This window comes from Candoia aspera, chromosome 3 (assembly GCF_035149785.1).
Source record: "Candoia aspera isolate rCanAsp1 chromosome 3, rCanAsp1.hap2, whole genome shotgun sequence".
Taxonomy (NCBI): Eukaryota; Metazoa; Chordata; class Lepidosauria; order Squamata; family Boidae; genus Candoia; species Candoia aspera.
This window is the reverse complement of record NC_086155.1, coordinates 139,094,489-139,108,939: the sequence shown is the minus strand read 5'-3', so window position 1 is coordinate 139,108,939 and position 14,451 is coordinate 139,094,489. Positions and strand designations below refer to the sequence as shown.

Genomic DNA, 14,451 nt, shown 5'->3' with positions numbered 1-14,451 from the left:
TTTAGGAAACTACCCCGGGCTATTTGCTTTCTATTGTTGTCTCCTCTCACGAGGATGTGCAATGAAAATTAATGGTACTGCCTATGCCTGGATACTGGACCATGATACTTCTCAGCTAAGCCCAACACTCCACTTGAATAAACTGCATGACGTGGCTGTCTCCACATAGACTTGATGTTTATTTCAATTCCGGACAGTACTTTATAAATCAGATTTTATTGGGTGGGGATTGTCTTCTATTTACAACATAACAGATTCAGATTAGCTAGGATCCATGCTCACCGATGAATAGGTAAAACTTTAAAACTCTGTGAAATACCTTCTCTTTTCACAGGTCCATAGTAACAAAGAAACCAAACTTGCCTATAGAATTTTTCCAGATGATCCATAGGTTTGAATATTTTCTCCAACCCCATCCAATCCTATTTCCAATTTAGTATGCCCTAAGAGAGACAATTAAAGCCAAAGAATTTCTAGTGCAAGTAATGATACAAGATCAAACTACAGCAACTAACTCTTGATCTAATTTGCATGTGTACATTTATTGCCATTTTTCTGGGCAATGTTACGGGTCTGTACATACAGTTCTATACAGAAGGACTCTATTGCCATAACTGTGGTTGAAGATAGACAATTTTCATAGCCATGTCTACATGCTCTGTGTTTGTACTCTAGTTTGTCCTTCCTCCTTCATTTTTGAAGGCCAGAAAATTTGTCCAGAACAAGACAGGGAAAAACCCTCATGAAACATGGAAGTTAACTGAAAGGGCTAATCACACCTGGCAGAGAAATCAACACATATTTCTGCCTTAAAGGGAGCCTTTATTCATTTTAAAAACCTAAAGAAGCACAATCTCATGAACTGACTGAGTTGTAACTCATGAGTTTCTTGTACAAAATCAAGTGGTACAATTGTTTACACAAACAATTTCTGAATAAATTTTTTTAAAAAAACATGGTCTTACTAATACATCAAAGTTAATATATCTGATGACTGCAATAAATTATACCTTTAGTTATTTACAAAAAGCTTCTTAAAATGCAAAGTAGTCAAAGGGAAGTGCACTTTGTTGAAATCTTGCTGGGGCACTGCTGTGGAATCTGACCTCAGAAATAAGTATCATATACCATTTAAATGTATTTTTCTCAAACTAAGAATATGCCCCGTTATTACCAGTAAATGTAAAGCAGTTCTGACAGAGGCTTTGCTTCATTTCCATCTTGTCATCTTACATTATTCCAAACAGAAATCAGGTAAGTGTCTCTTCTTTAGTAAACTTGATGTGATCCATTCTATTTCCTATTTTAGGAACTCAAAAGATTTAAAAAGCACATGGTTTGAAACTCCTCAGTTCCTGCATATGTCCACTGGAGTTACATGTTTTTTGTCTAAAGAATAGACTGTGGGTATATGTGCACACTTGGTCATGATTATGCCAAGACATTAAGAAATTTGATTAGAATTAGCAACAGGATATAACTGTAGAAAATGCCTTTGAAATTAACACAGAAGCATCTTCCTAACTGATGATAATTTTGCCTCCAAAATACCCCCCTACCCCCCAAAATGGTAGCTCAGCCAAGGTTGCCCTAATCTGATCATCAAGGTATATGACCAGTTGTTTTTTCATTTGAAGGGACAATGTATAAAAGTTGTCTTTAGCTTCTAAATGAAGCAATTTAAATGAAGCAATTCATCTAAATAGAAGACATTTTCTTGCAGTAGTTTCCAGGATCTCACATATTCAGTATCTATGCCTTAAAAGTAAGCAAGGATAGCTTGGTTAACCTCTACGTGGCTGGAATTTCAACTTAAACTGAGCATTTTATTCCTTAGCACAGACTCCTGTTTTCTTCTTGTGATATTAACCAAGATTTGAGAGATGTTTGCTTAGGAAGACTGAAATGTAGTTCAAACAGCAGGCTGACTTTTGTCAGATCACCCATTGTATTAACAGGATCCACGTTTTATAACTTGCTCTGGCTTACTTAAAACTGTAAGATCAAAAAGCCATTACTTTGCAAATACTTAGCAAGTAGTAACAGAATTCCTTGCTTTTCATTATTCCTTCTTAAGGCACAAATGCTATTCCAGAAGCATTAGATTTTCTTTTTGAAGCATCGTGTAAAGAAACTTTCTGTCAGTGACATCCACAAGCTCTTACCACCATATTCCTGTATTTTTTCAAAATGACGTTAGAATTGTCATCAAAGTAAAGAACTGAAATTGCATTGAGTTTTGTAGGAGCACAACATGGTTTGGGAACATTCTCTGGATTCATTAGGTGAACCTGTTTAAAGAAATTGATAGTATGCCTGTAATTTCAACTCAGTCCTTCTCAAACTGCAGTTTTATCTGAGCCTTCTGCTGAGACTGGGGCATGTCTATCAGACTACCTCTGTGTCTTCATAGCTATTCTGTGCTCTCAGACTGCCATTCAGTTTTGCAAGTGTGGGAGCCTATACCATTATACTGAGCTCCTTAAATTTAGGTACAGTTGTACATTTTCATACAAAGTTAATTAAACCAAAACTTGCCCATCTAAGACTGAGGCCTCCCTCTGCTTTCTATCATCCCACTAGCCTTCCCAGCTCTTAACACTGATGGATTAATTTATTAATGCCAAAATTATCTTCCTATCTGTCATGCAAGTTTAAGTCTTAGCCAACAGACATGCTGGAGAAATCAGTTATGCAGTAGTTTCAGGAGGAAAGAGGCAAGCTTAAATCCTTCATAATAATTACAGTTATGAGCCATGCAATATATACACATATATACTCACCAAAGTTTGCACAATGGCATGATTGGTGGCATTCATATGAGCATTGAGAGGAAACGAGCATTCTCCATCACAGTAGTTTGCAGCATAACCCTTTGGTGCAATTATCCAATCCTTTACAACAAGAATATTACATGTAATAGAACAAATCAGGTTAATTATACACACAACTGTGTCAAATTACAACATACATTAATGGTAGATGGATCCAGTTAATACCTTATATTTGAGAAGTTATCTTGCAATTTTGTTGCCTTTATGTAATATAAAAGGCAAATGGAAGAGATACCAACCATTCTTTATAACATCCTACAAATTCATAGAGAAACACTGATTTCAAGAAAATCTTGGTTGTTGCTTCAAATACTGATTTTTGTGTATTATTAAAGTAATGCTGAATCTTCCTTGCGAATCCTATGAATGGTATTCTCATATTCAGGTAGTCCCCATTTAGCAACCATAATTGGGACCAGCAACTCAGTTGTTAAGTGAAACAGTTGCTAACAAACAACAACCATGCTTATGATCTTACTTCAGCTTTCCTTTGCTTTACAGACCTGCAAAGGTTGTAAATGTGAGGATTGGTTACAAAGTTACTTTTTCATCGCTGTAGTAACTGAACGGTTGCTAAATGAGGACTACCTGTAATTTTTATTCGCCAAAACTGCCACTCCCATGTACAGAAAATCTAGCATGCCTAGCATCAAATGCAGAAAGGATAATGCTCTAAGCATTTACCTAACATTCATTTTTATGGCACATGTAACACGCACATAGTAACATCGCTGCTGTGGTGGGTTTGCGCTTGCTTAAATAATAATGCTGTATGTTAACAGTTTAATCCATTTCTCAAAAAATGTTTCAAGGTATGCATTTTGAACTGAAGTGCACTACATTTAGAGCAAATGCTTCTGTTGATGAAACAAATCCACAAAATATTACCCAAGCATTTTTAGGACATTCAGCTGGAACTATTTAATATGTAACTATATGGTTAGTATGTAACAGTTAACCATTAACTGATTTCGGCATGTAGAAATGGAGCTGTCTTAGTGAAAATTTATACAACTTAAAACTGGACTAGCCAATATACACCTGATGGAAAGCTACAGACTTATCTACATACTACTAAAACTCTCATGTCTGTTTGATACTTTGTAATCTTTAACTGGGCGAAACGGTGCATCATAGGCCAACAATTTTTGAACCAAGGTACCTCAAATGGGTTAACTTAACAGAATGCATCCAAAATCCGGGACCCATGACTCCCATGGAATAGAAATTTGGCAAATTTTATAAAACATTTTATTACATAAAAACTATCACAAAATGTTTTATGACATAATACAGAATGTCATAAAACATTTCCTGTGGTCAACTTCTGATGTTTGACTGTGCTAAACAGTTCAACATTGGCTACTTTCAAGGCAGATACATCTCCCTGAATTTTTAAAAACTTTTCCAATGAAGGCAGTACATTACAGTAGAAGCTCTGCCGTTGTTGAAGGCATTGGAATCTGGTAAGGAAATATCCCTGAAACAGTGACCCAGCGGGTCATGGGTTGTCTAGTTAGACATTATAAAAAGGGACCACCTCTCTATGTGTCCCAGGAATCATGCACACAATATTGGCTTTAAACATGGTGAATGTCTGTAACAAGGCTGCACAGTTTCTTATCACTTCAGCTTCGTGTGCTATGTCAAAGGATCCACTCTTAAAGTGGGCAGGAACAAGGTGTGTTCTGGAAAGGGGTTTCAGGATTTTTAAGGGGTTAAAAGAGTGATTTAAGCATCTCCAAGCTTAAGGCCCTCATTTTACCCTTCAAAATCTACCCAAACCCAGAATATGCAAAACAAAACAAAAAAACCCCTCACATTTTTTGGTTCTACCTACTATGAGGCTTTGTAGACTACAAAATGGGGTGGTGACATTTTTTGCAGATATGGAAGGTGCATTTGTTTCTATAACAAAAAGAGTCCCTCTTTTGGGGGAGATGGGCAGTAATTAAATTTGAATAATAAATAAATAAAATAACTGTACAATACATGTACACAGAGCCTCCATATAAATATAAGCCACTTCCTTATATGGAAGCCTCCACAGCTAGAAGCACAAGGCTTCCTTCCTTAGAACCATTTTTCTACACACTATTGCATGCACTAGCAAGGTACGATTCAATTACAGAAATGCAGAGAATTTAATCCAAAAGGATGGAAGCCATTTTTAGCAAGATCTATGCAAGGCATCTTAAGACACTCAGAACCCAAATTCAGAGGATTTTACAAGCGAATGGACAACTTGTAACAGGAATTTTTAAAATTTAAACACTGACAAACCAAAATGACCCTGCCCAAAATCCACCAGGAATGGGGTGGGCTATAAATATAGTAAAAAAAAACGAACAAAAAAGGTAAGTATTAGGTATATTCTAGAAAAACAATTGAAAAAGCATTTTTATTGTAGTCTATACACTAAAAGTTGCTCTTCCATCCAAGTTCAGATTATGACACACATGTCACTGAGCAGGATATTCAAGAACTCCTTTCTCCCTGCATGTACTTCTCCAGAACATGCACACCGCAAAACTGCTAAAAAGAACTAGCATCAATATTCCAGATCCTGTTTTAGGAGCATATTGATTGAGATAGCAACACACATACCTGCCATCCCAAGTCTTGGAAGCTCACGTAAAGTTCATGCTTTCTGCAAGCTGTTTTTAGATCACTGCTGTTGTAATCTGTTAGGAAGTATTGTAAAAAAAATCGTTGGAAACTGTAGCTTGATGGAAGACATGTTATGGTTCTAAAGCAAAGGTGGGCAACCTTTGATAGGCAAAGGTGCACTTAGAACATGGGAGACAAAGACCACAGTGGCTATTACATGAGTGGGGCATTACCACACAGTTTTTTCCTGCAGAGAATTTTTAAAAATAAAAAATAAACATTGTTTTTAACTCTGTTAAACCAGTTTTAAAACCCACAATCACAGCATTAATAAGTTTCCCTCCTCAGGATGTAGTACATTGCTGATTTTCAGCACTCAAGGTGCAAAATTAATCAGCCTAGCAGAGATGCTGCATGGATCACATGCTACCCACACTTGCTTTAAAACAGGTTAACATTTTGCAAATTTTGGATTTGAAATTACCAGGAAACATAACTTCAGCACCTGACAGGGCCTGTTCTGGATTTTGGAAATCTGGGATGTAGAACTTCATTTATCATGGCATAAATCACAAGAAAACTATAACCTTTCTTACTTCTGTTCTGTTCAACTATGGTGGTGGGTGCCTTTGAGTCAGTTTTGACTCCCGGTAACTGCTTAGACTAGTCCCCGCAATTTTCTTGGCAAGGTTTTTCAGCCACTGCCTCCTTCCTAGGGCTGAGAGAGAGTGACTGGCCCACAGTCACCCAGCTGGCTTTGTGCCTAAGGTGGGACTAGAACTCATAGTCTCCTGGTTTCTAGCCTGATGCCTTAACCACTATGCCAAACTGGTTCTCATACAATTATGTGCTGAAGTCTTAATATTTGCCATCTGCAAACTAATGGATATGAATGTCCTCCACTGTATTTCAAATATCAGTTGACTTAATGCTATCAGACAGGGTTGTTCAGATTGCAATGGCCTTTGCAAGCCTTTTCTGGTATCTCATCAAATTGCATATTAGTGGGGTCATAGGAATCCACTTGGGTTAATAAGAATGCATTGGAGTCTTCCTTCAATGTTCTTTTCTTCCATATAGTTAAGTTTACCAGGAAGGAAACAAGATTAAAGTCAATACCCAGTGTTCTTATGGAAGTGAGATTTCTGGAAGCAAGGAAACTAAGTTTGCTTCCTTTGTGACAATAATGAGATTGCAATTCCACTCAGTTTATCACCTTATCATCTAGTTCTAGTTTAGGTCACAAAAGAGTTCTGAGAACCAAACTGGGAGAGGAAACTACTTTAACCAAATCCTTCAGGACCCTGCCATTGGTGGCATGGTGCTACCAAAAGGTTACACCAAAGAGGATGGTCTTAGGGTTCTTTCTCCAAGAAACAACAAAGACAGGGGCCCACCATTTTTTAGTTCTGGTGCTAATGGACAGAAGATCAATTATTTGAAGAAGTGCTAGACTAACAACAGGCTTGGGTTATTTTCAGTGAGTTAGGGTTGTTTGTTTGTTCCTGTTTTAATACGTGCCTGTGTAAAGGTGTGCAAGGGGGAAGAATCTAGCATTCTCATTAGCAATGTTTTGGGAAAGCCAGAGATCAGGTCATCAGAGGAATAGTGATGTGTTATGGGTAGTCCCTTTTCTCACTCTATCCTGTACTCCCATCAGCAAGTCTTGAACTGCTTTGCTGTTCTCCCATTCTACCCAGATGAAAGGGCTGATTTGCCTTTCATCACTGAAAGGTGACCTGGTGATACCAGACTTCACTCAGATCGGTCCTTTTAAATAATCAACATAGCACCAGCACAGGTCAAAAGGGAGAGGCTGAAATCATCTACCAGAGATCTGTCTTTCCAAAGTAGACATTATAAGAGGAAAGCTGTGCTATTCCATGGTAGCCAAAAATCAGGAATCTGGTAGCATCTTTTCAAACTAACCAATTTTATTAAAAGGTATGAGCTTTTGTGAAATACGTTCACTTCTAATGCTTCCAGACTCTGATTTCTGTCTCACCAGGAAATTGAGGTGTCTAGGAGAGTTTCTGCTTGGAGTTGGGTTGCAAACAATGATCTTGTTGGTGTTCTGCTGCCCAAATATCTTCCCTGCTTGTTCCACCACAGAAAACACCTCCCACTAGCTCAAGCAAGTGGTTTATGGAGAAAGCAAGAGGATTTAAGAAGGAAAGTTTATTACTTTATTGACTACAGCAAAGCCTTTGTGTGGATCAGGCCAGAATGTGGAATGTATTAAAGCTAATAAATTTGCCAGAACGCTTGGTTATTGTTATGAGGAACCTTTAAAGTGAACAAAAAGCTACTGTAAAACATTAATGTGGAAAAACAAATTGCTTCTGAATCGGGAAAGGAGCAAGACAAAGATATATTGTCTCCATACCTTTTTAATATATTTTAAGAATGGCAGATGTGACAGCTGAAATCAAAACTGGAGATTGAAACACTAACAGTTGGAGATATATACATGACATTTCTTCTTTAACTGAAAGTTAAGAAACTTAGAAGAACTCATTATGAAAGTAAAAATGAAAAATCTGGGTTAATGTGAAATATTAAGCTGACAAAGGTAATACCATCATGCTTAGTGAATTCTGAGTTGACCAGGAAAAAGTGAAGATGGTATCATTTAATTTTGTTGGGCTCAGGAATAGATGATGGATAGAATGCTGGAGGAAAAAGTTTTAATACTAGAGAGGAAAGTACGACAAACTCATATAAGCTCAGGAAGAAAAAGGATACATCTATGACAACAAAGATCACAATAGCTATAGCATTTCCCCCCAGTAGTAAGATATGAATATGAAAAATCAAAATTCACTAAAAGAGAAAGAAAATACTCCTCCAAATTAAGGATTTGGAGACACAGATGCATTAATATTACCATGGACTACAAGAATGAAATTAATAAAGACTGACTGCTCCCTTGAGGTAATGATCAGGAAGCAGGCAGACACATTCTTTGGAAAGATGATTCAAGCAGATGATAGACTAGAAAAAATGAGTATGCTTGGCAAGATTGAGGAATGGAGAAGAAATGGAAGATAGCAAATAAGGTGCATCATCAGGGACAGGTTGAGATGTCAGCATTTGTCCATAAAGTTACCAATGGCAGGCCTGACTTGAAGTTATATAACAAACAGTAACTCCGGAAAAAAATAACTCAGTTTCTAAGTGAATAGTAAATTCACTCAGTCCTCTTTTGAATGTAAGATTTAATCCTTACACCTCCAATTCTTTAAAAAACAAGAACTAGTTAGTTGTGTGTGTTTATCTCCATGAGAGCCACTATGGTATAATGGTGAAGGTGCTGAGACTAGGAACAGGGAGACCCAGGTTCTGGTCCTCTCTTCGGCATGAAAGCCAGGATGACTTTGGCTCAGTCACTCACTCTAAAGCCCTAGAATGGGAAGCTGAAAACTTCTACCATACCACACTGGATTAGTGTGTAGATTAGTCCACAACTTTCAATGAACAGACTTTCATCCTGCAACGGATTGATCTGGGCCGATTATTATATACACACATACAAACACAGATGCATGCATGTCTGAGTCTACCTGTTGAATGACTACTAGGTGAACAAATTGTTCAATATACATAAGCTTCCTATGTTTCAACTGTATTATCTGAAGTCTATTATTTTTTAAACAATAGCACAACACAACTTTCTGAAAATGTTCCAGCAAGCCACATTGAATATTTCATTTGAAGTAACACAAATTCCTTTCATTACAACAATTCCATGTTCTTTTGTTGATTACATTAATTTTAAGATTATCTGAAATCGTAATTCAGGCTGAGTGAAAAAGAAGCTATCTTTTTAAACCTAGAAATTGTATCGCTTTTAAAAATATTAATCAGATTTTACCAGAAATACGGTAATCTAAGAACGACGACTCTGTATTACAGCTTTGAGATTCACTATTTCTTCTTTTGCTCTTTAACCAAAATGACATTATGATCACAAGACATTACCAATACAAGATGTCAGCCAAGTTAAAGTTCTGTTGTAACTGGGTTGGTACATACATTAAATGATCATCTTCTACGCTAAAAGCAATCTGAGACTGGTAGGCTTCAAAACTGGCTGTGAATCAATGTCTCTAAGGACAGCATATGGAAAATTACTTCTACTTAACAAATAAGTACTGCAAAAGTATACTAATCATGATTTCATGTGCATAAAGTTGAAGGGCCAATTAAAATGTTTGGGCTATTCTTTTATTTAACATAAATAACTGCAGAAGGGAAAGGAAAGGAAATAGATATGATTTAAAAGCAATTCATAAATTAAAGTGTTCAAAAATGATGTGTAATGAATAAGCATGGCCCAGCAGGCAGGTAAGAGGTTACCTGTGATACTGGATGTCCTGGAAACATCTTGAGGTTGTGTGGAGCGGTTTCTGCTCTGGTCCCTGCGTCTGCTGGGAGCTGACCTAGCAGTTCGAACATGAACTTCACTCACTTTGAAAAAAGCCACCATGAAAGGCTGTTTATCATAAGGACCATCTCGACCTATTAGTCCTGCTTCTCTAGGGTTTATACTGAGACCTATAAATTAAACCAAGAAAGGCAGTATGTCATATAAAGAGCACAGTGTTTCTGAATAGCTCTTTTGAGCCAAGCAGCTGTTTCTATACATGTAACATTTTGCTGCCCCTCCTTAATTTCCCCCTGCTTGTTCTTTCTGTTCAATAGCTAATATCATAGATTTAAGAATTATAACATGAGACATGAATATTGCAATTGAATCAAATTTCTTTTATTTTTCACAGTTCTTTTGTCTTGCGTAACATTTCCTGCAACCATCATTATTCTTCAAAAAGTCTTTTTTAACAACAAATGGGAAACAATAAATCAGCCAGTTTGCTCTAGTGGTTAAGGCACCAGGCTAGAAACCAGGAGTCTGTGAGCTCTAGTCCCGCCTTAGGCATGAAAGCTGGCTGGGTGACTTTGGGCCAGTCACTCTCTCTCAGCCCAACGCACCTCACAGGGTTGTTGTGTGGGGAAAATAGGAGGAGGAAGGAGTATTAGGTATGTTCCCCGCCTTGAGTTATTTATAAAAATAATAAAGGTGGGATAAAAAATAAATAAATAAAAAATCACCTAGTAATTGCATCACATGAGCCTTCATCTGTTGGATTTGCACAAGGTGATAATCTATAAACCACAGTTTACAAATATGAATGGCTGAATTAGCATAGCACGCTAAGTCAAAGCCAACTAAGCTGTATGTGGCTTAGTGCAATATTTGAATCTGGCTAAGCACCTAAAGATGGGATGCTCCCCCCTCAGCTGAAGCCAAAGGATATTCTACCAACCTGTTCGACTACAGAAGATGTGTAGCCTTTTGCAACAATGAAATGTAGCGTGAGGACCCCCACCAGCATTATACAAGTTAAGTTCTACAGCTTCATCAGATGTATGACCTGATAGACTGATGCAATATTTTCCATTATGACATTACATCACCACTGCTAGTCTACAGAGAAAAGTAAGCAGTATGATTTTTGATCCAGTCAAGAGAACGTATTAAAGCTCCTATCTTTCTCCTAGGCAATGGTTCAATTACCCTATATGTAGTAGTCGTTCCTACAAAGAAGTACTTTTAGTGAGTTTTTCAACAGCCGCCACCAATACTCACAAGCCAGGAATTCTCAGTATTTCATAGCTACAGACATGGGATAAAATAGACAAGAAGCTTTCAATCTGTGCTGTTGGATTCAGAGCCCAGCTATCATATCACAGCTGTGTGACTACATGAGCCAGATCACAACACAGCTGAATGCTATAAACATAGCTTCCAATTAATGACAAGGTCAATGGCCAGATGTTTAAAATATGTTGGTCTAATACCTACCATCTCTAGTCACCACACTCATCTGGAGTCCCAAATTATGCTGAGGGTTTATCACCCACATGTTGCTAGTAGCAGTGATGTCAAATTCTAGCCAGCCTTCTTCTGAGGCCCATACTATTCTGGTGTCCAGCATAAACAAGTCTGAATCTCTGAAGATGGAGAACAAATGGGATAAAAAAACAACAGTTTAGGAGTATGAAAAGGACTGCACTAAATACTGAAATCGTTAAAGCAATGGTAAAAATAATTACATTGTGTATCACTGTTATTTTATCAGGATCTTTAATCCTACTTTTATAAGGATGGAGCCATTATTTAAAGGACTATCATATCTAGGCTGCAGAGATTCAGAAGACCAATAGATGTAAGCTCAAACTGTTTTCTGCCATCTAGTGGTCAACCAGAATTTGCAACTCAGATACAGTAGCCCTAAATTACCTTTACTGTAATGGCCTTTCCCAACTGGGTCTCTACTTAGTGTGTAGGATTAGAATTCTTTTAATTCCCCAGTATTGGTTATGTTACTATGGAACTATGGGAGCTGTAGTACAACATACCAGGTTAGAGAAGGTTGAGATATAATTAGATATAGGTTTTTACAAATTAAGGGAATGGGAGCATTGTTTGAAGCAACAGTGTATGTTCCAACACAACTGGAACAAGACACAGCTGCTTTCATGATTCAAAAAAAGATATTTCACATGTTCTCCTGTTTATTGCAAGGCATCTCCTTCAAAGGATTTGTACAACTCAACAAATCAATTGATTCAGCTTGTTCATATTCTGGTATACTACTTTGTACATGAAGTATTTTATGGGAACTCTTCAAATGCCTGAAACTTATATACCCTTATTCTGAAGAGAAAGAGTCTAGAATTCTACTCCCACCTCATTTCATGTAATGTGGAGAGCTAGGTGTATGCACATACACCAGGTTAATGAAATAAAAGAAATCAAATGGTAGAATGGAATATATCATCAATCATGTGAGTGAGTGACCATATTTTTGAATGTAAGAGAAATGGGGGGAGGGGAAATGGGCTAGAGACAACTGTTCTTCCTGCAAAGATTTCTTCTTTAAAATGAAGAAATATTTTAAAAGAGTACTGTATCTCCCATCTGCACCCAGAGATAGCGTGTCACATCCTATTATCCAGAAACAATCACTTCAAGTCCTGAAGAGCTCTATCTGATGCCCCCCCCCCCCAATCCGGTACATGAAGACACTGTTTCATTACACCCAGGGTATGTGACGCTTCTGAGTGGCTTCTTGCCACTAGAAAATTACTGTGGGTAATTTCCAGTTTAGTTTGCACCCAGTACACACTGAGTCAATCCCTATATCAACATCACAGCAAGCACGCACATCACTCAATACTGTTAGCAAAAAATATAGCTTAATGTTTATTTAGCAAACATTAAAAAAAAACAGCTCACTAGCAGGAACCAGGATAAAAAGAAGGCAAAAGCAGGAAAATAGTGACATGAAGAACAGGCAAGGGATAAAAGGGCACAGAGTTTAATGGCAGTCTACATTATATCGAAAGGCACAGAAGTTTCCAGAGCCACCGGAAACAATACCGTGAGTAATTAGCATGGACAGTCCCAAAGGGAATGGCCTTTGGTTATTCCAGCCTTAAGCCTTTTATGTACCTAACAGCAGCAGAACAGAAATGGAAAGCAGGACACCACCTAATCTGCACCATTAAAGAAACAAGTTGGTTGACAGGGATGATGTATCTAATGCTCTACAGCCTTTGTTCTAAGGGGGTCCTTCAAGATGGCCGCATGATTCCATTCCTAATTCTGACCTCACTTAACCGTTCCTGAACACTTTATACCAGTGTTTCTCAACTTTAGCAATTTTAAGATGTGTGGACTTCAACTCCCAGAATTCCTCAGCCAGCCAAGGTTGAGAAGCAGTGCTTTATATAACAGAAAAGACTGGTCCTCTTATAAACTAATGAAAATCTAGAGGGATTGTACATGATTTAGTAGGATTTAAAACTAACATTTAAATAAAGAGTGTATTAACTGCACTAAAGTAAAAAAATAAAAATAAAAAGCTACTTACTCTGTTCATTTGAACACAGACTTACTCAATTTATCATTTCTGAACCAATACACAAACTGAGCCATAGTACTTACATTTCTTTGAACTGGGCAATATACTTCTCTTGAGGGTTTTTTAAAAAATCAATTAACATGTGTTTATTTTACGTTAGAAAAAGAAATACATCAAATACAGTATACTGGCAAATACATTTTTATATTATGGGCAATTGCAAAAAAAACAGCACATAGTAAAAAAAACGGTTACAAAAGTGTGTGTGTGGAGAGAGAGAGAGAAAAAGAATGAGAGAGAATGAGAGAGAGAAAGAGAAAGAGAAAGAGAAAGAGAGAGGGTTACCATGTATCCCCAGTTTGACCGGGACTGTCCCAGGTTACGTTCCAATCTGGGTGTTCCACCTAGCTTATTAAAAAAAAATTCTGGAAAGTAGAGCTGTACAGTCCGACAAAGGAGTACTGCAGATTTAGCCATCAGCACAACGAGCAAGTTCAAATGACTAAATTGGATCTCTACATTTGGTGGAAAGAATGTAGCTCCAACCCTCTGTCAAAACTTGCCCCCCTTTGTTTGTACTTGCCTTTGTCCCCATTTAACTGATCGCAAATACTGTAAGCTTAAGAAGGCATGTACACATATGCAGTTGTAGCTTTTTTAAAAAAAATACAATACAAAATGAGTTTTAAATTGCAAAAAAGAAAAGAAATAAAAAAAAATGCAAAATTGACAAATCTGTTTTTCTGTAGACCTGGTGTTCTTCCGAGGTTCACACTAGCTTTCACTTCAGCATTGCAGCAGTATGCATGCAAAGCATGTTTCATTGATAAAACCTCTAAATCTGAAAACATTGCTCAGTGGGATCCTGGTATAACTCCTTAAATATCCAAAAGTATATGCATGAGAAGAAGAAAAAACGTGATTTGTTGCTGTGTTTTCTGTGACTGAAAGCTGAGGATCAATTATTGACAGCAGTATTTGTTATTAATGTATTACTTGATTTATGTCCCCCAACCGTTATTTTTTGCAACATAAGGCAGCGTTCATAATACTCCCTTCTCCTATTCTTCCTATGA

The 14,451-nt window shown here is 37.3% G+C and overlaps 1 protein-coding gene across 1 annotated transcript in view; it reads right to left on the bottom strand.

Moving 5' to 3' along the window:
- Window positions 1-162: 162 nt before the first annotated feature.
- BMP6 (bone morphogenetic protein 6) overlaps window positions 163-14,451 on the bottom strand; it is a 95,914-nt gene continuing 81,625 nt past the window's right edge. Inside the window, exons 3-7 of the mRNA XM_063298872.1 lie at window positions 11,311-11,459; window positions 9,804-10,001; window positions 5,442-5,518; window positions 2,784-2,894; window positions 163-2,291 (exon numbers count right to left, since the gene is read on the bottom strand). Coding sequence (XP_063154942.1) covers window positions 2,142-2,291; window positions 2,784-2,894; window positions 5,442-5,518; window positions 9,804-10,001; window positions 11,311-11,459 — 685 coding nt within the window. The 3' untranslated portion in view covers window positions 163-2,141. The remainder of the gene's footprint in view (window positions 2,292-2,783; window positions 2,895-5,441; window positions 5,519-9,803; window positions 10,002-11,310; window positions 11,460-14,451) is intronic.